The sequence below is a fragment of the Thermobia domestica genome, chromosome 18, assembly GCF_964235325.1.
Source record: "Thermobia domestica chromosome 18, izTheDome1.hap1.1, whole genome shotgun sequence".
NCBI lineage: Eukaryota > Metazoa > Arthropoda > Insecta > Zygentoma > Lepismatidae > Thermobia > Thermobia domestica.
This window is the reverse complement of record NC_137471.1, coordinates 47249329-47275280: the sequence shown is the minus strand read 5'-3', so window position 1 is coordinate 47275280 and position 25952 is coordinate 47249329. Positions and strand designations below refer to the sequence as shown.

The 25952-nt window shown below is 36.2% G+C and overlaps 1 protein-coding gene across 3 annotated transcripts in view; it reads right to left on the bottom strand.

The window, feature by feature from the left end:
- The window catches only part of LOC145676131 (uncharacterized), a 997262-nt gene that overhangs the window by 522972 nt on the left and 448338 nt on the right, over positions 1 to 25952 (bottom strand). For all 3 annotated transcript variants that reach the window (XR_014129303.1, XM_081747034.1, XM_081747035.1), the window contains exon 4: positions 766 to 874. Coding sequence is in view for 2 of the 3 variants with exons in the window: in XM_081747034.1 (XP_081603160.1) it covers positions 766 to 874 (109 nt within the window). In the remaining variant the exon portion in view is untranslated. The remainder of the gene's footprint in view (positions 1 to 765; positions 875 to 25952) is intronic.

Sequence of the window (25952 nt, the reverse complement as noted above, 5' to 3'; positions counted from 1 at the left end):
ATTCTCAGCTCAACTCACGTTTAGGTGATAACTAGTATCACACAAGATTCTGTCGAGCATGTCTGGCATAACAGTGTCAATTGTCTCGCCGATTTTGTGTTTGGATGTTTCATTACATGATCGATTTTCGTAAAATACCCAATGTCTTTTATTAAAAATACAAAGATTTTGGTTTGGTTTAATTTGACTTTCTCATCCATTTCAGAAGAGAGACTATGTGAGACATGGACCTACACTATAGCTTAACGTGAGATCCGAACCTCATAATTTTCCACAGGGAATTAAACACATTAAACAGCGCAAGAAACATACTGACACACACACACACACACATATATATATATATATATATATATATATATATATATATATATATATATATATATATATATATATATATATATATATATATAATCATAGTATAGTGGATTCTGGTAGCACTACATTTGTTTTTGCAGTGAACACACAATTTGAGTTATCAAACAAAGCGATGTATAATTCATCGCTTTGTTTTCTTCTTCTTTTTGAAAGACCCTGTATATATATATATATATATATATATATATATATATATATATATATATATATATATATATATATATATATATATATATCAACAATTACTGTATAATTCTTAAATGTATATTTAAGACTACTAACGACAGAATTTTATTACATTTTCCTTTTTATCTCCACGTATCCTTTTTATAAGTACTCGTTTTTATTGAATTAGTGAAAGATGAAAGAAAGAAATTTATCACTCACTGGGGCTTTTGCGCTGTGTCCTCAGGCTTCCCTTGATTTGCCGCTTTGTCGTCAGGTGTTGACGCATTGTCAGGGGTCATCGGTTGACGAGTTGGCGACAGTTTCGTGACTACAAAGAAAGAAGACAAGAAAGAGATTAAAAGATGACAGCCCCTGCAGAAAAGAATACCTTGTAATATTCACACATATCTCTTTAAAACAGTTATTTAATCTCTAATACATCATTAACATAGAGATTCGATGGTAAGATCACCTATGGTAGAAAGGGTTCCTGATTTGATTCTACGATCGGCATTATATATCCAGAATTGAACTTGCATCCCGAATATTCTTCTAAGTAAAAGTTATTCAGTTTATTTCATTGACATATTTTTTCGATCCTTTTATATGTACAAAATTAGCATTTACTTTGTTTTTTGAAATCCAAATGGTTCATTTTTTATAGAAAATACTTATCGTATTTTACGGACTATTAGGCGCTACGGACTCTAAGAATCGCTTTAGTTTTTAAGCATTTAACAAAAATACTGTAACATTTTTATCATTTTTATTACTAGATTGCGGTGCGCGAGGGAGACAGTGTTAGCAAGCTTGTGAATCCCCGTAACTCATTCGTCGCTTCGGTGCATTGCTGCTGCCAGTTGAATCCAATGTTGCCAGATAGAGAGAGATTTCCCGCGTCATCGAATATATGGCCATTTTTAAGACTGGCGGGAATTTTAAATCAAACACTGGACATTCTTATATTAATTTCGAGTATAAAACGCATCTGAATTTTGCAGGCAATTTTTCGAAGAAAAAAGTGCATCTTGTAGTCCGTAAAACACGGTATATTTACCTGACCAAAGTGTAACATTAGTTAAATTGCTTTAAGTACAGAAAAAGGGTGGGGATCTTGATGGACCAATAGGATTGAAACACAAAGAGAAAAGTACGTGTCATTGAATCTCATCGATTTATTTCTTGTTTTATTTCTTTCTTTCTTGTACCATTTATTTCTTGTTTTAGTATTTGAGTCCCTATTGTAATATTGTGAGGCATAACTATTTCAATAACAACTTCATTATTCAAGAATGTCCTAGTTATCAGTTTATTTACTTAAGGGTGTGGCTTCTGGTGGAAGCTACCTGAGTACCATAGGGTAAACAAAGGGGGAGATCCCTCAGATTCTTGTTGATTCTCTCAGAATACGGTTGGAATACAAGTAAGGTTCTTTTAATTCTCTGAAGTAAGGCGATATTTCCTCCCTAGTAAAATGTATCCTAGTTACACCAACGCTGAATGCTCTTGAATTTTACTCCACTGGTCCTTGAAAAATGGAAGTTGTATGGTTTGTCCCTTGTTTCTACCAGAAACTGACTAACCTTATAGAAAGTATCTCTCTTTCTAAGGATATAATATTTTGTGACGTATCATAGCATAATGAAACACTGTTAAAGAAAAACTCAAACCGTCACTGTCACTTAGCCACGCTCGCATAAAATTTGTAATGGACCACTTTGATCCATTACAGGAAGTATGTGGTCTGTGTGTGCTCTTATTCTTTATATTAACCTATTTAAAATGTTATGAAATATTGTTATTGTTGAATTTGAGCAACCAATTATGCCAGTCTATGTGCTATGTGTTATAATGTTCCATTTTATTATTACTATTACATTATTTATTATTTGGTACAGTTACAGAATGTTTGCAAGTTGTAAGTTAGTACTAGGTGCTTTGTACAGAAGCTTTGTCATCTCCGTGAATGCCATTTCTCTGGTTTCTAAATACTGAAGTCTTGAAGAAAAAGAACGAAAAAATATTAGTTCGGAATGAAAAGAAAATTGTGATACTATTAATCTTAAAATGTACTTGTTATACCAAAGTAGGTAATCTACAATTAGACATAGGAAAGAACTATACCTAATTTTGTGAATCTCGTTATCAAATAATTAATGTTTTAATATAAATTATTGAGTAGCTACGATTAATATAGTAGAAATGTCGTTCTAAGTAGCTCTTGTCCCTAATCCCTATATGTCGCTATTCTTTATGCCTAAAATTTAAGTTACCAAAATTATGTCCACAATTTATAAGATTATATCAAGCAAATTTAGTTCGATACCTCTATTATTTAAATAAAATAAAATATGAGAAGCATTAAAGTACCAAGACTGAAAACTTGTTTCTCTAGTTAGGCTTATTGGTAGCAGCAATCTGATAATTAAGTATTCGTAAAGCAAATGTCAGAATAGTGGGAGTTTCAACAGAATATCGTATATCAGAGTTGTGTCATCAACAAGGGGAAAATTTAATTAGTACGACGATAAATAAATGATAAAAGATAATATATAAAATGAATATATGTATTGTCTACGATAATTGTTTTATGAAGATTATGAAGAATGAAAAAGTACCCGATTTGTTGACAATTGCACTTTGTTGTATTCTGTTATAATTAAGTAATTTGTTCCTACAATGAGCTAAATGTACATATGAAGATATGAATGTTTTAGATATGTTGCTGTAGATTCGCCGCTGAAACTACTGATGGTATCATCTCGCCTAAAATAGAATATATACAAGTGGTAATAAAATTTGTTCTCCTGAAATATTAAAATCCTTATCTATTTCTTTAATTAATAATTATTTTGCTTGATATTTTACTGTTGAGATATCATATTAGTATAATCTGTTTACTTTATCTGCACCAACTGTACAAGAATCTGGATACCTGATATGTGTGAGATGCGTTAGAAGCGTTCAGATCCTATATTATGTAGTTGAAGGATTATTTTGAAAACAAACTATTAAAAGAATTGTTGTTGTGAAGCAACATGGCGACCCAAACAAATAATAATACATCTTTCATATTCATACTGATAGACAAACGTAACCCATGAAAAAGAGGTGTTACAAATTAAAAAAAAAAGTTTACGTTGAATAAAACTTGCTTGAAATAAATTATTCGAATTGTTTAAAAAGAATGAAACGATTATTATTTCTCTTTTCAACGATATATCACAAGTGATGACATCCCTTAAGGAAATGTGTGATATTATCCATCTCTTAAGGATTTTTAAAATTTCACAGGTTATTAAAGCACCATGCGACTAGATGGTGTACATAAAAGCGAGAGATGTGTGCTCAGTGTACTGACGTCTTATACCAGATATTCCAAGCAGGCGTATGGCGCAGCTTCATGGTGTGTAGCGCGTTCAAAAATTGGTAGGTCGGTATGCTCATGCAACATTATTGCCACTCTACACAAGAACACCAGGGTCACAAAAATGATCGTCTTCGGCAATGTTTCTAGGTTCATTGAGGATTCGATCTCTCACTAGATGAGTATACGTCCAGAATCACTACTACGAGTAAGACTGAATCTGGTCTCATATCAGAGTAGAATAAGATCCCATTTCTCTTTCCACCAGTCCTGATTTTCTTGGTACCATTGCAAACGGTTCAGTTGATGTTCAGATGTCAATGAAACACAGCTTAATGGCCGTCGGGCAAAATACCACCCCTATGAAGTCGATGTGTCACTTGTCTGTTGTACAATGTAGCAATCATCCACTGCTGTATTTGACCATGGACAAATACCACCTCTCCTTTGCATAGCATTGCATGTTGCTTGGAAGTTCTCCAAGTACGTTTAAAAATGTGGACAATACTAAACTCCTGGGCTGCACTCGTCAAGCTTCGTCTTCTTTACCATTTCCTAATGATTCATTCCCATGTAAAGTGATGTGTCTGAGCCATGTTGTTATGCGTAACACAATCACAACGTACCTTAACAGTTCTTTAACAGACACATTATCTCGTCTCTTCCATTCAACTGCTTCGAGTTGGGGAAACAGATTCATTCGGCGCTACGGGCAAGCTTATGTCACGCCATGCAGAGTTTTGTTCTGTGTATATGTGTGTAATAAATCTCTGGCAACATTCTGCCGAGCTTTCATTCATTGCCACGAATTTTGCAATATTTTATGTTACTTTATATGACTTATCATTAAGTTTTGCACACCAGTCTATACTTTATCTGTCTTGTCATTAAGTTTTGCACACCAGTGTACACTTTACCTGTCTTGTCGTTAGGGTTGCCAGACGTCCGGCTTTTAGCCGGACCGTCCGGTTTATGGACACAAAAATTGATGTCCGGCTTTGTACCTAAGCCAGACGCGCTTTTATCCTCCTTTTCGAGTTTGGAGACTAATTAATAAAACAAGTCAACAAAGTTTCAAGATTGCCAGAATGGAGGTAGAATAAATAAGTTATTAGTGCTATGACTTAACGAACCAAATTCCTTCATTTGACTCCTTGCTGTCTGCTGTTAGAAAGCTAAATATTGATGATCTTAACATGGATGAATTCTATGATGAATATTGTTTACTGAAGGAAATAATTTCGTCTGGAAATCTTCAGAAACTTGTATTTGATGAAGAAAAGTATGCACGAATTTTTAAGGAGTGTTCGTCGCAGCATCTTACATTTTCTCCATATCAAATTGTAATGCAGAATGTGAAAGAATATTCTCAAGTATGAAATTACTTTGGACGGATGCTAGAAATAGATTTAGTGTTCATATTGTGAAGGCTGACTTCAAATCTGTATGAATTATAGCAGTGATGGTGATTCTGTAACGTGTTAGTGTGCCACAATGTATAATAACTTCTTAAGTGACAAATCATTGATAGAAGCAGGTCAAACGGACAAAAATATCATTAGTACTGCTGCCTGCTTGTGAGTCATCATTTTGTAGTTGTACTTTTTGTATTAGTTTGCTTTAATAATGTATTAATTTCTATAATATTTTTAATTTTTTCTTTAAAATGTGCTATTTGACAATCTGGAAGCAAACTTAAGTTTCGGTAAAAGCATATTTTTTAGTGATTTTCTTTAAATCAAAGTATCCTCCTTTCTGATTTTACAAATCTGGCAACCCTACTTGTCGTTAAGTTTTGCACTCCAGTGTATAAATCTGTCTTGTTAAGTTTTGCACTCTAGTGTATACTTTACTGTCTCGTTGTTAAGTTTTGCAAACCATCGTAAGTTTCGCACATCAGTGTGTACTTTATCTATCTTGTTTTGCACACCAGTGAATACTTTATCTGTCTTGTCGTTAAGTTTTTCACATCAGTGTATATTAAATACTATAGTATATGAGTAAGCAAAACTAATAATACGTTTTGATGTGTACTTCAAAGAACTGAATACCCTTTCAAAAATTAAGGGAATTCCAACTGCGCCAACTTGTGAGCGGCAATGCATAAAAGTACCTAACTTCATTAAAATTTATAGAATAGGAAATGACGTATTAAACTTAAGCAATGTGAATAATTAACTTAAAATAATTCTTTTTTGTATGTGTCATGTGCATAATGAAAACTACGAGATTTAGTTGCTTAGCGACAATATAATATCTAATACGTTTTACTAGAAGATACTTGTGGTGGTGAAAATCTCTGCTTTCAATGCTAGGATTACAAGTTATTATTTGTTTCCTTTAGTGCTTGGAAGTCAATACTGACTGCTCTTTTGTTTTATCTTTTTTTCTTTTGTAGAAATAGGAAGAGAGAGAGAGAGAGAGAGAGAGAGAGAGAGAGAGAGAGAGAGAGAGAGAAGTTCAGTTGAGCTATTATGCTTCCAGAAATCCGCACATCAGAGCGACCACGACTTTAGGGAGAATTCTACACCAACTGACTCACGTAACAGATCTCCATGGCTACAAATTCTATTGTGTTCTATACATACACGTAATTATTTTGCAAGGCAACAGACTCATTGAGGTTTTAGCTAGTAGGGAGAGGGAGAGAAGACAGATAGAGAGAAAGAATATCTTTCAGCTGCCAACCTAACAATGTTGCCTCCTTAGAAGTGTTGCTACTAAACCTAGTGGTATTCTAACAGCTTGTACCAGGACTGTCCAGAAAGTACCAGACGTTCTGATTTTTTTTTTTAAAGTAAGAGAATGAACAAACTGAATTGTATTATATACATTTGAAAAGTACACTCTTAATCTATTTTTCCACATAATAGCCATGCAAATTAGGGCACTTGTCATACCGTGGCACAAGTTTTTCAATACTGTCGCGGTAGAAATCAGTTGTCTGAGCTTTCAACCACTAGCTTACATTGGCATGCAGTTCGGCGTCAGTATCAAAGCGTTGTATAGAGAGCCATGTCTTCATCGCTGGGAAGAAGTGGTAGTCGCTCGGTGCCAAATTTGAGCTGTATATTGGGAGATCGAACACCTCCCATCCAAAACCACAGAACAGCTCTTGGGTACGCTAGACCCTGTGTGGACGTGCGTTGCCGTGAAAAAAACAACACCTTCACACCAAATTTTCACCGACGTACACTTCACAGAGTTGACGATAAATTTCAATTAGCTTTGGGTTTTTTTTGCCAACAAAAACGTAATCACAGAACTTAACTCACAAGAGGCGGGATTTTCTATTGCAGTGCACATTGTAACACGTCACAGAAAGCACATTATGAGTGTCACAGTCTTCACCCTACCACAGCTGAATGTGTACTAAGTGTGGCAACGTTCTGACACCAAGATGGCGACTCTAGCCCCGCCCACAGCCGTGATAAGCCAAACCGTCACACAGTAGTCCAGATTGCCAAAACCCCAAAACTGAAGTTTCCATTTGCAGACTTTTAGGACCCTAAATAGGCTGGTATATTTCCCGTCAGAAACAACCATTTTTGAGGGCCAAGTGCACATATCTAGCTGCCGATTTTTTTTCTATTCGAACTAGCCACCCACATTAGGATCTCGTTTAGAACGCAAGTAAAAGAACTTTCCAATTGCGTTCAACATCCTTGCATTTGTAATTATTTTATTTATTAATTTATTTTCAAATGAAAGCAACGACTTAAGACTCGTAAATTTTATCCTTTCCAGTTAAAATAGAAAAAATGTAAGTCTCAGTCAAAAGTACTACGAAATCCTATTTTTAAACATCTTTTCCCCACTTTCTTAGTCATTTTTCACTAATGTAAAAAAAAAAAAAGTGATCATGTTTACCCCATTTCATTTATCCAAGTTTTCCTGCGCCGATGCACAAATCCACTTTTAGCCTTTTTTGCCATGCATTGTACATTTCGTTCTCGATTGATGTAAAACTTTTCAAGAGAAAGAATTAATGCTATTACTTTGTCATTACTGTAGTTCGTTTAAAATTCAAGATCAGAGGGTTCACAAATTTCACAATACCATTTTGTTTTTGAAAAATCGAATTATAATTTCTAAGTCGGCCATATTGGATCCACCACATGATTTTTAATTATTAATAATATTATGAATTTCGAAATCAGGGACCTCGAAGCAGGGGCTGATTCAGAAAGTTCCCTCTAGAAGAGGAAACTTTCTTATTTTATATACAAATAAAGCCAATCTCAGAGTTTGGAGCTCTTAAAAGTAACTCTAAGTAGCATTATTATAACCCACTGCCTCCCACAGAAGTCCGTCCTGGATCCGCCCCTGCCTCGAAGCCTTCCCCGTTCAATAGTGACGTATGGAAGTTATCTTCATTTTAAGTCCGTTATATTTCATTTGCTATTTTGTTTTATTAACAAATAATGGTATGAATTTTTAAATAAGTTACCTTAAACCTCCCTATCTACTAAGGTTTAGAAAGATTAAACGATCGTTTTCGACTTTTAGCCACTTTTATTGACAATAGGGACTATTGTTCAAAGCTCAAAACTTTCTGATAATTCCTTTTTTCTTTCTGTGTGTACATATATATTTAGGGTCTTGGTTGAGTAATGTGCAAAGCGTCTATTTACCAACTGGTCGACACGGGTGAAATCCCTGATAGAAACGGTAAGATTTTTTTTTGACGGTATGATGTATGGTGTTGTACACAGCAAGAAAATAGTGCTAAAATAACTGAATTTTAGGACGGGACAGTGGTCCCAGCACAAGAACCACTTTTATCGTATTATTTCAACACCAAGTATGCGGTGTTGTGGTTAACACAGGTCCGATGTTGTGGTTTATACAGGCCTGGTTTTACCGATTTGACAAAGAGACGATGTTAAACGGTGCGAAATATCACTCTGCCGATATTACACGAACTAGATGAATGAACGAAGTTACGCGGGAATAGGAACAGTGCCACAGTGATCTTTCTCTCTCTCTATATATATATATATATATGGATCTACCATGTGTTATTATTACACTCCAACTAGTACGGTGAACGCAGGGACCATGGAGACCCTATTACTGACAACTGAATTATTCGTCAATTGTCAATGAACAATTTCAAGAACTAAAAACAGTGATTTAGCAAAGATAACGCAGCGCCTTAAAATCCTACGTATCAGATAGATACACCTATGCTGTAATTTCAATCGTGCATATTATCTTCCAAGGATATCATAAATGTCAATTAAGTGATATTAAGAATGTGTGTTAGTTTTCGTTTTTGCTATAGTTTTACGCGGTATGTTAGACTTATACAAAGTAACGAACAACGTATATTTCCTATAACCTTCTACGAAAACAGTTGTGTTACCTTAAGAATTACCTAATATTTATAAGACATGATGATGATCAGAATGAATAAAGTGGTGGAATTTAGAAAATTGGAGGACTCCTTTGGAAACCTACGCACACGATGTTTATTCAGAGCTCATCCGTGCCTAACCAATTAGCGCACACATTTTTGGAGTGGGAGATCCGGGTTCGATTCCCGGTGGGAGCTCATGCGGTTCGGATTTCAACGTTAATCGGCAGGTGTCGTCTCATATAGCCTCGCTGATTCAAAAGACGTTAAAATCAAAATCAAAACTCAACGATGTTTGTTCAGCACAAAGCCCTCTCGGGACTATCTTGATCGAACCAGGTACCCCCATGTACCTTAGGTGATTAACTCTACCACTGAGCCACCGCGGTTCTCGTGTTAAAATCAATGACATCTAGTAATTTTTATATGTTTCATCTTTGGACCATTTGTTTCCATTTTGCCACATTAACAACACCGTAGAATGAATAAAACACCGATATCGTGGAAGGTCAATAAAATACCTCATCACCCTCTGGTCGGCCCTTTGTAGACACTGTACACTAGTGGGAAACTTTTTTGTATTGTTGGCAACACTGTCAACTTGTTGTTCATTTGAATTGTATTTCCGCATTTCACCTTGGTTGATACCTTTCTAAAACTCTATATTTTCTTCTCTCTCTCTTTTACACTACTTTGTTTTTGCGTCATATCCTTCTCAAATTAAATTAAAATTTTGATATAGAAATTCAAACCACAGCTCTTGTGTCTCTTCTTTGTTCTTTTTTTGATATATAAAAGGAAAAAAATCTTTTCATTATTCTTCTATAATTCATCATTTTCAAGAATTTCACCTGAAAAAAAATCAGTTTTCCGTTATTAATATTAGGAAAAACATTTGTTAATAAGAAAAACATTTGTTGAAAAAAAGTTCTAAGAATTTATGTATGAAGTAATAACATATATATCGGGGAAGATGGGGCAATAAGAGATAAAATGTGTGGTAGATTGGCTTATCATCAGAAAAAGAAAAAAAAAATCCACAGCTTTCTGTATCCTTCTGTGTACAAGGCCTAAAAAAATTCATTGCTTTTAGGCACTTTACCTTCTTTTCTGCCTTTCAAAAAGTGTTTACCAAAATCTTTAGGTACCTAAAGGCAGTCTTTTTCGTGAAGATTTTTTTTTACAACTTAGTTATAAATGTTTCTAAATCTTTTTGCATAAAGTTGTACAGCATTAGTGATACTTCATAGTGGAATTGTTCTAGTTTTTCTCTAATAAACTAGCTTGCCAGAAAATGCGTGTCTTTTATTACCCCATTTTTTTTGTTTTGTTTTATCGGGGAAATAAGGGACAGTCGTTTGGTCTTTTCATTTTCACTAACTGTATGTACATTAAAATTCCACTGGCCTCCTCATGATGATATTCAGGAAATGAATAAAGTGTTTATCTTTTATGGTCCTGTAATTTTATTAGGAAATGATCCGTTCATTGTTAAAAGAGCAGAACTTGTAAATATGAAGAGGCTTTATTCTGTTCAAAAGAGATGATGTTTGGTTTCAAAAAAAAAAAAAAAAAGTTTTGGTTTAGGCCTATTTTGTGTTTTAGGACTTAAAGTTTCATTCCATTATTGTTAAAAGTATTCACGCAGACTATTTTTCATTTTGGTATAGCCAATTTAATTTTCTATAGTATACCGTGTAAGAAATCACTGTAGTATAAAGGTTGTTTTACGATGTAGGCCCTATCTTTTTAATAAAAAAGGTTTAAATGACTACAATGTGTAATTTTGTCATTCCAAAATGTTCAGAATGAGCGAAAAACTTCATAAATTATGAAAGGCTGCAATTGGTATAGTTTCTAATTAAAAGCATTCAACTTTCAAGTACTACTTTCAGTAACTTTAATTTTCACATGGGAATTGACAGAAAAGTACCCAGAATAAAAAACATGTAGAAAGGTAGGGCAATACAACACATCTTAAGCATATCCCTTGTAACCCTAGTTTAATAACAAGACATAGCATGAAAGAAATCTAGGCAGCGTCTCTTATTACCCCATCTTCCCCCATACTTATATATATAGGGTGTTTCAAAACAACACGGACAACGTTTGGGATGTGATTCCTAACACCCAGATAAGACAAAAAGTATAGACCAACCACAGGCGTAACTAAAAGCTTCGGGGTTACCCGGCAGGCAGCGTGGAGTGGTCCCCTTCTCTATGTCCCACATCACGATTTGGGGGCCCCCTGATGTCTTGGGCCCTCCCGCAATGCGGGGTCTGCAGGGCCCTTATTTACGCCCCTGAGACCAACCTAGGTGCACAGATGCTTCCTTTCGGACTTGTAGGCTCCCTAAAACATGAAAAAATGAACTTTAAAGGTCCATAGCTCCAATACTATGGTACCTACAGTAATAGGGTCAAGACTTCACTTAGGAACTAGTATGTGTCCTATCCAAATATGCATGCTTCAGAATCCTGCGTTACTTTCACTCCAATTCTTATAGAGGCAGTTGGTTAGTAGTTCAAATTATATGCTCGTAGTCAAACAGCCTCCATAAAAATTATTGCGTGAGTATCTTAGGATTCTGAAACATGTATTTTTGGATAGGGCACATATTAGATCCTCAGTGAAGCAGGCACGCAACTAGAGGGGAGCCAGGGTGATCTGCCCCCGTAAGCTTTTCATGGCCCCTCCAGACCTCAATACAAAATGCTATTATTAATACAAAAATCATAATTTAGATATTTGTAAGATAATTTTTAATGACTTGGATCCCCTTATCTTATTCATGGCCTCCCAAACTTCTGTGTCTGGTTGCGGGCCTGAAGTGAAGTCTTGACCCGACTACAGTAGGTTCCATAGGCAGCCTATAATTCCGAAAGGAAGCATCTGTGCATCCAGGTTGGTCTATACTTTTTTTATCTTTTCTTGGTGTCAGGAATAACCTCCCAAACGTTGTCGGTGTTGTTTTGAAACACCCTATATATATATATATATATATATATATATATATATATATATATATATATATATATATATATATATATATATATATATCACTAGCAGACTGCCCTCCTTGGCACAGGGAGAACAAGTTTAATTTTGGATATAAAGGCCAATGGGAGTTAAATTTGAATTTCAACGGCATCGGAAGTATCACTCTTCGATTGTTCGTCTAAGTGATCCCGAAAACTATGGATTTTGGTCATTTTAGAATATTTTTATTCAACTCTACCCTCCCCTCCGCCACCCATATATATATATATATATATATATATATATATATATATATATATATATATATATATATATATATATATATATATATATTCCTCCCCTCTAGCAGGTTGCGGGGCTGAATTTGGATTTAAAGGCGTCGGAAGTAATATATTGATAGATAGATAAATAGATTACAATTCTATATACAAACTTTCGATCTCCACTTGAGCAAATCCTTACATTCGGCATTAAGCAAAAGGAAAATTGACTATTTTAGAAATTCCATGTTTGTCCCCGGAATTTCCAAAAGCGATAAAGATGCATTTCCTTATTTTCGAAGAAGAATTTATAATCCGAATATAATTTCTTTAACTTCAGTATGACAGTTTATCCCAAACGTGGGGAATATGTTCACTTCCATAACATTAGTAGATGCGAGTGTAAGACCAAAACAAGATTTTCGTTACTAATTTACATTTTCATTGTTGAACAGTGTTATTTTTTTCGGTTGAAATAACATCCTGAGCAAAGCCTGATTAACCTATCTGGAGGCCAGGGGCTAGAAAAAAAATTGTGACCCCTGCTGACTTCGCCTAGTACATTTCTGTGAAAGTACAATAGGGAAGTTATGGGGATACATGACATCAACCCATGCAATGTATTCAGTGGCGTATTTAGGGGGGCCTTCCGGGCTTAAGCCCCCCGAAAGCTTACTTACTATAGTAAAGTATATGAAATATCTTGCAGAATTTTCACATTTTCAGGCCGAAAGTTAGCAAAGCCCCCCTCCCCCGAAACTAGGGATGGTACCGAGACCGAGACCGAGACGGACTTTTAAATACCGAGACGAGACCGAGACCGAGACAGACCTCTATAAATCGAGACGAGACCGAGACAAGACTTAGGTCAGTCTCAAAAGTCTTGGTCTCGTCTCGAATATTGATATTGATATATACTAAAATTGCCTTCACTCAAAATTTATTTCGTTGCTGTGTTAGGTAATATGAGAACGGTTGACTGATGTACAGTGGCGTATTTAAGGGGTGATTATCAGACTCAAACCCTTCCCGAAATAAATTTGTGATCATTTTTTGCATTGCACGCACAATGCAAATGTTTCTTACTCGTTCCTCAAGCCTCTCCCGAAACAAAATCCACTGCTGATGCAAATAGAATTCTCTCTCTCTCTCTCTCTCTCTCTCTCTCTCTCTCTATATATATATATATATATATATATATATATATATATATATATATATATATATATATATATATATATATATATATATATATAATATGGTCGCGGTGCCACCCAGGACCGCCCTGCATGGGTTTCCCAGGGCCCTTTAATTTTAAATGGAAGCAAGGGGTGAGTGGTACCTCGTTCGATATATCTTTAAAAACTAAAAAGCGTTCTGGCAAAAGATGTTTCATATCCGGTACTGTATTCAAAATGGCCGCCAAGACATGTTGCCTCCGCCAGATACAGTAAAACGTGCAGTACCACTAATATGAAAACAGTTGGACATAAATGAACCGATCAACAACTCAAATAGAAAATGTCATGTGGCACATCGATTGATATTGTCGCGGAGGTTCCCAGGGCCACCCTTCATGGGGGCCCAGGGCGCAACTTCAATATTGTAAATGGAAACATGGAGTGAGTGATACCTTGTCCGGCATATCTTTAAAAACTAAAGAGTGCTGTTACAAAAGATTGTTCATATGAGTCACCGTTTTCAAAATGACCACCAAGACATGGTACTTGCATCAGATAAAACGTCCAGTATCACTAATATGAAAACACCAGAACAAATATTCGAATAGAAAATCACAGAAGGTATTTTTATCATTCTATATCTCGGGAATGTTGCAACAGTCAAAAAGATGATTAGAGTGAAAGTACCATAATGGAAAGGAAAAAATCTAGCTCCTAGAAAATTATTGCTCCAACCTCACTTCGTAAGTGAGTGAAGCGGGAAGGATCGGTGGAATTGCATATGAGAGCCTTAGTTTTTGCAAATTGTATCTACGAAACAAAGTTATTTGAAATGTGTTTTTATAAGAGATAAATGTCTCTGTAATGGGATAAAGTATGTAAAATTCTTGTTAAATGGTATCTTCCATTTTGATTGCAGGCAATGGTTTGATGCAAAAATAAATAAACTGAATAGCGAAACAAATTTGTCGAACAATGCAATTTTAGAACAATATTTACAAACGTTGGTTTTGTTCAACAGTCGTCTGCATGATATTGGTTCGCTTCTTTTCCTTCTATGTCTTCTTGCATGTGACAGAATATGAGTTTCCACAGTTACATTCCCTGAGATGTCCACAGTTACATTCCGAATAACTTGGTAATTTCAGTTGTGATCCTTAGTAACGAAACGGTACATACTCATGCAGATATGTCCCAAAAATCTTGCACGCATTGCGTTAAATTAATAAGGGCGAAGGGGCAAGCAAAATGTTGTTAAACTTGAATTTCACCTTATTTTTATTCACCTTATTTCACTTTATTTTTATTCATTATAGTACCAGTCATTTGTACACACAAGTGTTTCAGACAATCCATATCTATTGCAAATAAAAGTGAGGTTCTCATTTGAGATTTTACCATTCATTCCCGCTTCACCTACTTACGGACAGAGATCGGAAAGATAATTTTCTATCATTTGCTCTTTTGCATCATGTCAATTATACTTTAATAATTTTTTTCCGTTGCATTGTACTCCAACCGTGGAATGATAAATACTCTCTGTGCTTTTTACTGGTACTGGACGTTTTATCTGATATAGGCACCATGTCTTGGCGGTCCTTTTGAAAACGGTAACCCATATGAAAAATCTTTTGTCAAAACACTCTTTAGTGTTTCAACATTTATCTAAAGACGTATCACTTGGCCCATATTTCGGTTTCAAATTTCTAAGTTTGGCCCCCTTGAAAGGCAGCCCTAGGAGCACTGCGAGAACATTACTAGACGCGCCCCGTGCCTTTCCTGTTTCACTTTTTGACTGTTCGTTTATCTCCAACTGCTTTCATATTAGTGGTACTGGACGTTTTATCAGATACAGGCACCACGTCTTGGCGGCCATCTTGAATACGGTGACCGATATGAAAAATCTTTTGCCATAAAGCTTTTTACTTTTTAAAGATCTATGGTACGAGGTATTACTCGCCCCATGTTTTCATTTAAAATTTTAAAATTTGGTCTTGGGACCCCTGGGTGGCTCCGGGAGGCACCGCGACAACACCGTTCGGTGTGCCCCATGGCATTTCCTATTTGAGTTTTTGTTCGGTTCATTTATGTTCAATCGTTTTCGAGATATTTTCGTGGAAAGATTAAAATTATATATATACAGCCACGGATCCAGTATATGATCAAGGGAGGGGCTAAACCATGGTTTACTGCTTTATCCAGTGTAAAGAAAGTAGGATTGAAGCCCATTTTATCCAGTGTATACCTAAGCGTTAAGGAGGGCTATAGTCCGTATAGCCCTCCCCTAGGATCTGCGATATATATATTTAAAATGCAATATCTATCTAATACCTAATTTATCAATATAATATCTAATTTAGTTATTTAACAAAACCACAATAGCCCATACATTATTTAGTGTAACAAAGGATAACACAGTATCATTAACATCAACATTTTGGAGATCTCTAATAACTCAAATGGCATGGACGGTGCAATTCGCATCAACTTATCTTAGCATCAAATACTATGATCATGGTATAGTATATTTCGAATGAATGAAGGAACAAATTTATAAGAAATGGAAAATTTAAATGTTTCTAAAGACTTTACTTCGAAAACGCGCTGACATATCACGTCTCATCATGTAGATGCTTCCAAAAGACTTAAATGTTTATAACGCCATTTACAACAATTGTTATTTCAAATCGTTTCAGAGATACCAAACACATTGGTAGTGATTGTTATACTGCTTAAAATGACGTATTTTTATTAAATTTTTATAATAATTATTGCTTTCCTTTGCTTCTATAACATTACAACAATAGTTTTTGGTGGTTTTAATTACAACAAGTCGCAGTTACATTATTTTAAGCAGTGTTGTCCACTTAAATAAATTGCTAAATATTATTCTAAATATGTGCAAATAACGTAGATAAACTGTAAAATATTTTAAAATTACTCTAATTTGTTTTATGGTGCATGAATGCTTTCAAGAGACGACGTTTTTCATAGCCTTTGGGCTACTTATAATGTTAATGTTTAAGTCTTCGTTCCAGCAATACATGTAAATGCAAATTGTAACTGAAATTAAATGTAACTGATACATTTTCAGTAGCACTAGTTGTTTCCCCTAAGCTTTAGGCCTGATGTACACTTCAGATTAAGACCGTGCTTAATTAAAAGTTCTAATTACACCCTAATTACACTTTACTTGCTTTAGTTTGATCACCGACCACCTCAAACTCGATCCATACCATATAGCTATATGCAATTATTCAAGGACTTATAGTTAGTAATACACAGTGTTCATTCTTGTTTTGTTTTGTTTCACGTCCCACAGTTATGCTAGGGCGGCTAAAGGAGACGTGGAGCTAATGATTATAATGGAATCCGAACCACTTCGGTCGTTCAACATTACCCCTACCGGAAATCGAACACGGGACCACGCGAACTGAAATCAAGCGTGCTATCCGCTAGACCAAATGGAGGTCCTCATATTGTGTTGATTTAAATCATTTAGTCATGTTGCCAGATCCGAGGATTAAAAAGTAGCGTGTCTGTCCTCCGAAAGTAGCGAATTCGAACTATTTGTAGCCCAAATATATAGAAATGAATACTGATGGTGCTAATGAAATAATTTAATATGAGCTGGAAAATGTGCTGGACGTATTGCAAGAAGAAATTATGACCGACGGACGAAAACAATTCTAGACTGGATACCACGGGACAAAAACAGCCTAGGAATCCTTTGCATACAAGGTGTGACGAAATCAAGAACCACTGAGGAGTAACCTGAAAAAGAATTGCCCAAGTTAGATAGTTGTAGAGAAGACTTGGAAAGACCTTCATCCAGTAGTGGATTGATAATGGTTGATTATGATGATGGTGATGATTTTATTATATCCTGACCTCGGAGGTAAACTAAATCAAGTCATAATTTCGTAATTTTACTGAAGCGGAAAACCGGTTCCTCAACTAAGACCTATAGTACTGTTTTCCAAACTTACTAACTAGTTACAAAGTAGTAGGATGCTTTCAAACTTACATTATTACACCACTAGAAAGAACATAGTCTATTAAAAAAGCATTACAAACTCAATTTCGACCAAAAAGTGACAGCATACTCTACCTTTAAAGTTCATATATCTATATCTATATCTATATCTATATCTATCTATCTATCTATCTATCTATCTATCTATCTATATATATATATATATATATATATATATATATATATATATATATATATATATATATATATATATATATATATATATATATATATGTATGTATATATATAAAACTTTTACTAGGTAAGCAGGTAAGGTAGGGTAAGAATGGATCCAAAATTTAATGAAAGTCGTAGAGCGAAAATATATTTTTGACTATTCAATCCATCATGTTGCAGCAAAACTACGAAAATTAATACAAAATAAAACTAGAAAATTAAGAATCACTTGTTTTGGCGAGTGAGAAAAAAATAGATACAGGTATTAATCCAATGTTCTCGGGATTGCTGCCAGATAGTCCAGTAAAGATAGGGTTGAGAAAGGAACAAATTAGTAACAAGCTGAAAATTGGTATGGAAGAAGGGGAAAGTGTCAGGAATAACATACTAAAAGTCCCCTAAAATCCCACTGTAGCTTTTCCCGCAATTTTGAAAAATGTCCGCCATCTTTAGACGACGACAAGGAATTTATGGAAATCGCCACTCTTTACGTTTATTCCTCTAGTTACCGTTGTAATTATCACAAAGTCATGGATCATGTATGGTTCGAAAGCCTGAAAGGTAGACAATTTAAATAAATAACATATATACCCATCGTGCTAAATTTCTAGAAGAAGAGGAAGAAGAAAGCAGATTTTTTATAAATAAAAGGTATATTTTCGGAAATCATGGGAAGTTTGCAACACTGATAGTTATTGTGTATCAACAAAACAACACCAACATATGCCTTTGATATTTATCTCAAACATAGTCAACAACAACACAGATCTGTGCAATACATGCTGAGAAAAAAAATGATAACCAATATTACTTTCTGACCTCTCTATACAAAAGTGCATAAGGTGACATTTACTTTCACGGCTCTAGTCACCTTCTGTTATTACATAGGACCAAGAGTTAAATATCACTGAAAATTTTAAACTTAAATGCGAACGAGGTAATACATACTAACTGAGTCCAATCTGTGGAAGAATTGTAAAACCCAAAATTTCAGAACAAATGTGATTTTCATACAAATTGTTTAAAATAAAATTTGCAACACTGACAATTATCGTATACTAACAAAATTCACAAACGTATTCACTATCATAATTATTAATTTACATTAAAAAAGAACTAGATTTTTCCAATGGAGTAAACTTGTATGACATAGTTTTACACCACGTAAATACAATACAAAAGTAATTTATTGACAGCATTAGAAAGTAGCAGAAATTGGTAGTTTGTTTTGCATGGGAAAACCGTAATTCACATACTTAAAATCACTCTTAACTACAATAGCAATTTGAACGTAATTTTGCTTTTAAATGTCTTGTTTATAACTAGAATGTAATTTTCCTACTAGTTTTCTTCAAATCAAACTTAATGTTAGTATGCACTTCAAGAACATTTTTGTAACTTGTCCATTCAGACTTACTTTATTAGAAATCAATTAGACTATCATTATTATGTCGTTCATCATCCTGGTCTTCATCATTTGGTTGTGCATTCATACATCCAATTCCTCGACACTGACGACATAAATTAGAGCACACAATTCCTGCTTTCCGACAACCGCACATACGTTCACAGCCTTTTTTACAGTTACAGGATGTTAAATGCATGACATTGCACGGAGCGGGTTCCTTGGTCATTCTTACTGGTACAAGAATATCTCCTAATGTTTTCCATCCATATTCAGTCGCTCGCATATCATTTCCACGCCACAATTGAACCTGATGATACGCTCTCAAGATATGATGCTTCGCAGCATCACTGGTGGGTGGTAATGTTGCTAATTGTATTTCGTTCTGAATGGGGCAGCGACTTACTGCACGGATCAGAGTTCATCCAATGAGGTTACTATTGCTGTGCAATCGTAGAGTGTTAATAGAAATAATGTGCCAGCTTCAATCAAAGATTCCACACTAGCGTTATCATGGTTGAAAACTTCAAGTGATCGGCATAAATCTTCCCGTTTTTGAAGTAATCGTAATGCCTTTTTCTTTCCCTGTCGATACAAACCACACGATGTGTCGCATCCAGTTAAAGCATGGTAAGTGAGCAAAACAGGTAGCACATTTGCCCATGTGTCTTGCAACTCCTTAGTACTAAATTCTTTTGGCACTTCTTGTCCACGTCCTGGCTTTCGAAATGTGATGTCGTAGTGATTATTACCTTGTGCAAGCAAAAGGAGTAAAATGTCAACATCCTCGCCAATTACTACGACGTGCCTGCAAGGATTTAAAGACTTGGCTAATGCAGTTTTAGCTATAAGTGCGTCAGCATCACTTCTTGCTTGCTGGGTTTGAATTCCAGCTTGTGTCAAATGAACCATCAATTCACGGATGAAACAATCCTTGTTTTTGGAATTACCCAAGAATTTATCTTTTGTAGTTGATAATGCGGTTTCATTTGTGAATAACACCAAAGCTGAATGAACCTTTGACTGACGTCGTTCCAGTTCAGCGGCTTTTGTACAGTTTTCAGTACAATATCCATCAAAAATAACTGTTGCTTTCGTTCCAAAGTTTGTGAGTACATAGGATACATATGAGTTGTACACATCAAGGTATGTTCCATGTTGTGGCCAAACAACATGATGTAGAAGCCAGCCTCCATCTATAACGTACACAGTGTTTTCAATTTGAATTTTAGAATCTGTCCGATATTCAAATATGTCATACAAAGCAGACTTTTTCGTTTTCCTCATGGACATTTCTGTGAAGAGAGAAAGTGGATAGGGTGCAAGCTCGTAAGCAAAACACTGTCGGAGTTCTTCTTCGGACTTCACTACGCATATAATTCGGTTGAAGATTTGCATGGTATTTACAGCCAGTACCTCATCACGAATGCGCACTGCATTGTGCATCGCGGACAGTGGGATAACCTTACCTTTTTGCTTAAGTTTCACATTTCCAAAAGTCTGTCCAAACATTCCTTCCATAGCAGCCAATCCGATTTCCTTAGCTTTATCACAGTTGACCATTTCATTACCCACCATGCCTGTGCTTAGGGATGCGAGCTCCGGATACGAAGGGAATGGAGAATGCTGGGAAAACCATCGCAAGAATTTCTCTACATGTAATATATCACGCGATTGATTGCTTTGGTACTGTTCGACATGTCGACCAGTGTGAATTTCATCCCTATTTTTGTTTAATAGTTTTTCAAGACATTCTCGTAAGTGGCACGCTGCTGGCATACTTGACACCCATCTAGATATTACATTTTCAGTCATGCCTCTCCCATGGGTCAGTCCACCACTGCTCTTCATTGCTCTCATTAAAACCTGCTCAATCGTCATATCAGACCATATACCACTCCAAAATATATCTTTCCTGCGAATAGTGAAGTAACCACCTCGTGTTAATAGCTGGAACTCATGAGGATCCATTTCATCCTCCAACCGCAACATTTCTTGTAAGTACAGATGTGCGTATTTGGCATACAAAAGATGACCAGCTGCATGGAAATATGGTAACATTTCTCGTATGCAGTGAAGATGAAGATTCCAGTCTCCACTTCTTTCGGCACGAATGAAAAGACGCATAATTTCTACAAGCTGAAAGTACAGGGCAAATAACTTAGAGGTACGGCTTTTTTCTGCAGCGGCGTCCATGAATAACTTCAGATCATTTGCAATTTTAATTATATTTGAGTGTTGAACAACTACATCAGCATCGATATCTTCCTCAGTCATTAGAGGAATACAGACATCTCTCAATTGACGCACAAACTCTTCAGTGGCTTCTAATTCATTAAATATATATATTGCAATTGCTAACTGTGTTAAAAAATGAGCCCGCAAAGCACGAGCATAAGAATGCCCTGACATCATCTGTGGAATGGAATTACTAGCATACACACAAGACCAAAGTTCTTCGATGCCACTACCTTTCATTATATATGCGACTGCTCCCATAAATGACATTAATGTGTGGAAACCCCCAAGTCTAACAACCACCGATGATAATTCACCAGAATTTCTACATGCTGCTACAATGTCGCATGCTTTAGCATACAAAGGTTGATCGAACGTGACTAAGCACGTTTTCTGCTTGTTTCCTGCACATTCTTTGCTGGCAAACATAAGTGCCGAGTATATAGCATCCATGCTTGTTGGCTGAAGATTGATAAAAGGTAGAATCACTACTTGAGATGTTTGATAGTTACTGTTGTTGCTTGTCATCAGCTGCATAAATCCATTCCAATTCGGGCAAGTTGGCGTCTTCAACCACTTGAGTATCATCCATGTTACATCATACAGAAGGTGGGTTTGATCTTGGATATTCAGAACACGAAGGTGTCTTATATCTTCAATGGTTAAATCCGAAAGGCCATTACCTTTGCGTGTGTACGTTAAAAGTGGTATTTTCCATTCACTCTTTGACAGTGTACGTTCTTTGATCCGAGGTATAGGCTCACATCCCTGGATGCTTTCCTTAGGAGTAACACATATAATGCCACCCATTGCATGAAAAGTTCCATACCCATCAACTGTACGAATATTATGGTCAGCGTTATCAAATACAAACTGTTGAAACGCAGAAGGCTTAGGAGGAGTTGGTCCATGTAATGTTGCAGAGTCTTCATACGTTAGCACTTCCGAGTACGCCACACATAGTCCCATATGATGTAACATATCAATTAAGTGGCGGGATCCAAACTGTTTGTGCAAATGAACACCAAGTGATAACTGAATAGTAGATATAAAAGACCGTGGTCTAGCTATACTGATGATGGCATGACTAATAACAAGGCTCTTGGTTTCAGTATCCTGATAATGGGCACAATACTGTGGGGCAAATAATTCCTTCAGAAATGTAGTTAGTGATTGTGGAATGTCCTCACGTGAGTTCTTTAAAAAATTATCTGCGGGAGGATACTTGTCCAAGTCGAATGCTTTGGAACGAATGTCTTCTCTGATGAAAGAAGCGGCTGTTCGAATTATACGCAAACGCTCTTCGTCTTCATTATTCTTTATCCGCTCAGCATACCACTTTTCGGTAAGAATTCTGTCACCAAATCCCTTTAGGCACAGTACGGGGGATTTCCCTTTCACACATGTAACAACTAATCTGTCTCCAAAATAATCAAGAAGTTTTCTTTTCAACCACTTATCGGATGTGCATGATACAATACTGAATTAACTAATTGAACTTATTGTCTACATAGCCCCACTTGGCCTTTTAAACCAATTTTTAAATTACTGTTTCTTCAGCGGTAAATCCACTATTTTGTAACGATTTATATTTTCAAAATTATTTTTGTTGTTATACTGTTTTCTATTTAAAAAAAATAAAATAGGGTTACTCTTCTTTTCTTCGACATCATATCCGGAAATCCAGAATTCAGTAGTGTTGTAATTTCTTTTGCAGATTACAACTTTTTGCAGCTTTTAAATTTTGCAGAAATATTTCAACCTGAGGCACACCAAATTAATTATAAGTGTGTATAGCATGTGCAAGCCGTTATATTAAAGGACTATTTCATTTTGTTGCAGACGACTTTTGTGACGCCATTAAATGAACGTGACTCTTTGCATATGTAGAAGACTTCATATCAACTATGGATGTAGTAGAGAGATGTATCCTATGCAACAAGGACATTCTACATGAAGAAAAGAGCGTTCTTGTCACCAGAGGCCTAGAAACCATTATTCGTTGCAGCATTCGTCGAGGGGACGGTATTCATGCAGTGTTGCAGGACAAAACTTCTGTGTGCGTCCATGTAAATTGTAGAAAGTCGTACACTCGAGAAAGTACCATTACTGCCGCATGTGCTTCACAAACATCACCGCCTGAAGCTAAGAGATTGAGATCGCAAGAAAGCACATTCGATTTTAAAGTGAATTGTTTATTTTGTGGACAAGACTGTACTTATATTGTCGACAGTAAGGCACCACGTGACAAAAAGAAGTCAGTTTCTAATGTGCAGTGTCTGAAAACGCAATCTCAAATTCTAGATGCATGTGCCAAACGAGGAGATGCCTGGGGAGAGGATGTTGCATCCAGAGTTAGAAGTGTGGTAGATCTTCCAGCAGCCGAAGCAAGATATCACCGTACTTGCTTCAGTCAGTTTATGAAACAACCCACCACTCGTTCAACAGGTAGACCTTTGTGCAGTGAAAATGCCGAAGCATTTCAGCGCCTTTGTGATTACATCCAAGAAAGTGAAGAGTGTCAGTTCTCCCTTCAAGAACTACAAACAAAGATCAAAGAATTCCTCCCAGAGAACGCAGAATGCACATCCGATAAGTGGTTGAAAAGAAAACTTCTTGATTATTTTGGAGACAGATTAGTTGTTACATGTGTGAAAGGGAAATCCCCCGTACTGTGCCTAAAGGGATTTGGTGACAGAATTCTTACCGAAAAGTGGTATGCTGAGCGGATAAAGAATAATGAAGACGAAGAGCGTTTGCGTATAATTCGAACAGCCGCTTCTTTCATCAGAGAAGACATTCGTTCCAAAGCATTCGACTTGGACAAGTATCCTCCCGCAGATAATTTTTTAAAGAACTCACGTGAGGACATTCCACAATCACTAACTACATTTCTGAAGGAATTATTTGCCCCACAGTATTGTGCCCATTATCAGGATACTGAAACCAAGAGCCTTGTTATTAGTCATGCCATCATCAGTATAGCTAGACCACGGTCTTTTATATCTACTATTCAGTTATCACTTGGTGTTCATTTGCACAAACAGTTTGGATCCCGCCACTTAATTGATATGTTACATCATATGGGACTATGTGTGGCGTACTCGGAAGTGCTAACGTATGAAGACTCTGCAACATTACATGGACCAACTCCTCCTAAGCCTTCTGCGTTTCAACAGTTTGTATTTGATAACGCTGACCATAATATTCGTACAGTTGATGGGTATGGAACTTTTCATGCAATGGGTGGCATTATATGTGTTACTCCTAAGGAAAGCATCCAGGGATGTGAGCCTATACCTCGGATCAAAGAACGTACACTGTCAAAGAGTGAATGGAAAATACCACTTTTAACGTACACACGCAAAGGTAATGGCCTTTCGGATTTAACCATTGAAGATATAAGACACCTTCGTGTTCTGAATATCCAAGATCAAACCCTAGCGCTAGAAACAGCAACATACAAACCTACAATATTCTACAGGTATGTAGACGACACATTCGTCATATGGCCCCATGGCAGACAGAAACTCGACGAATTCCTGCAGCATCTGAATTCTATACACCGCAACATCCAGTTCACAATGGAAACAGAAACAGAAGGAAGACTCCCGTTTCTGGACGTACTCGTATACAAGAAGCCAGATGGAAGTCTAGGCCATTCAATCTACAGGAAACCCACACACACTGATCTCTACCTCGATGCGACCAGTTTTCATCATCCTGCACAGAAGATGGGGGTGTTAAATACTCTAATACACAGAGCATACCAAATAGCAGATCCAGATAATATAAGCACAGAACTGTCTCACCTGGAAACAGTATTCAAATTCAACGGATATTCGTCGAAACAGATCAACACAGCCATGAGAAAATACAGCAGCAGAGATTGCACCACAAAAGAGGACAACACGGCAGACAAGGAAAATATTGCACTTATTCCATATATGGGAAAAACCTCCAACCAACTAGCAAGACTATTGAAGAAATTCAACATCAAAACTGTACACTGCCCTCCACCGAAGATCAGGAGTTTACTACCAAGTGCAAAAGACTCATTGGGATTAAAGACACCAGGCATCTATAGGATCACCTGTGAATGTAACGCCACTTACATAGGTGAAACAGGAAGGAACATTGAAGACAGAATGAAAGAACACCAGCGACACACCAGACTTAAACAACCAGAAAAATCTGCAATAGCCGAACACTGCATACAATACAATCATACGGCCATGTGGGACCAAATTGAAGTACTAAAGAAAAGTAAACAGTTCTGGGACAGGAAAATACATGAATCTTTATTCATCCGTACATACAAGCCATCCATCAACAGAGACGAAGGTTATCATCTACCTGACATCTGGTTCCAGCTTCTCAGT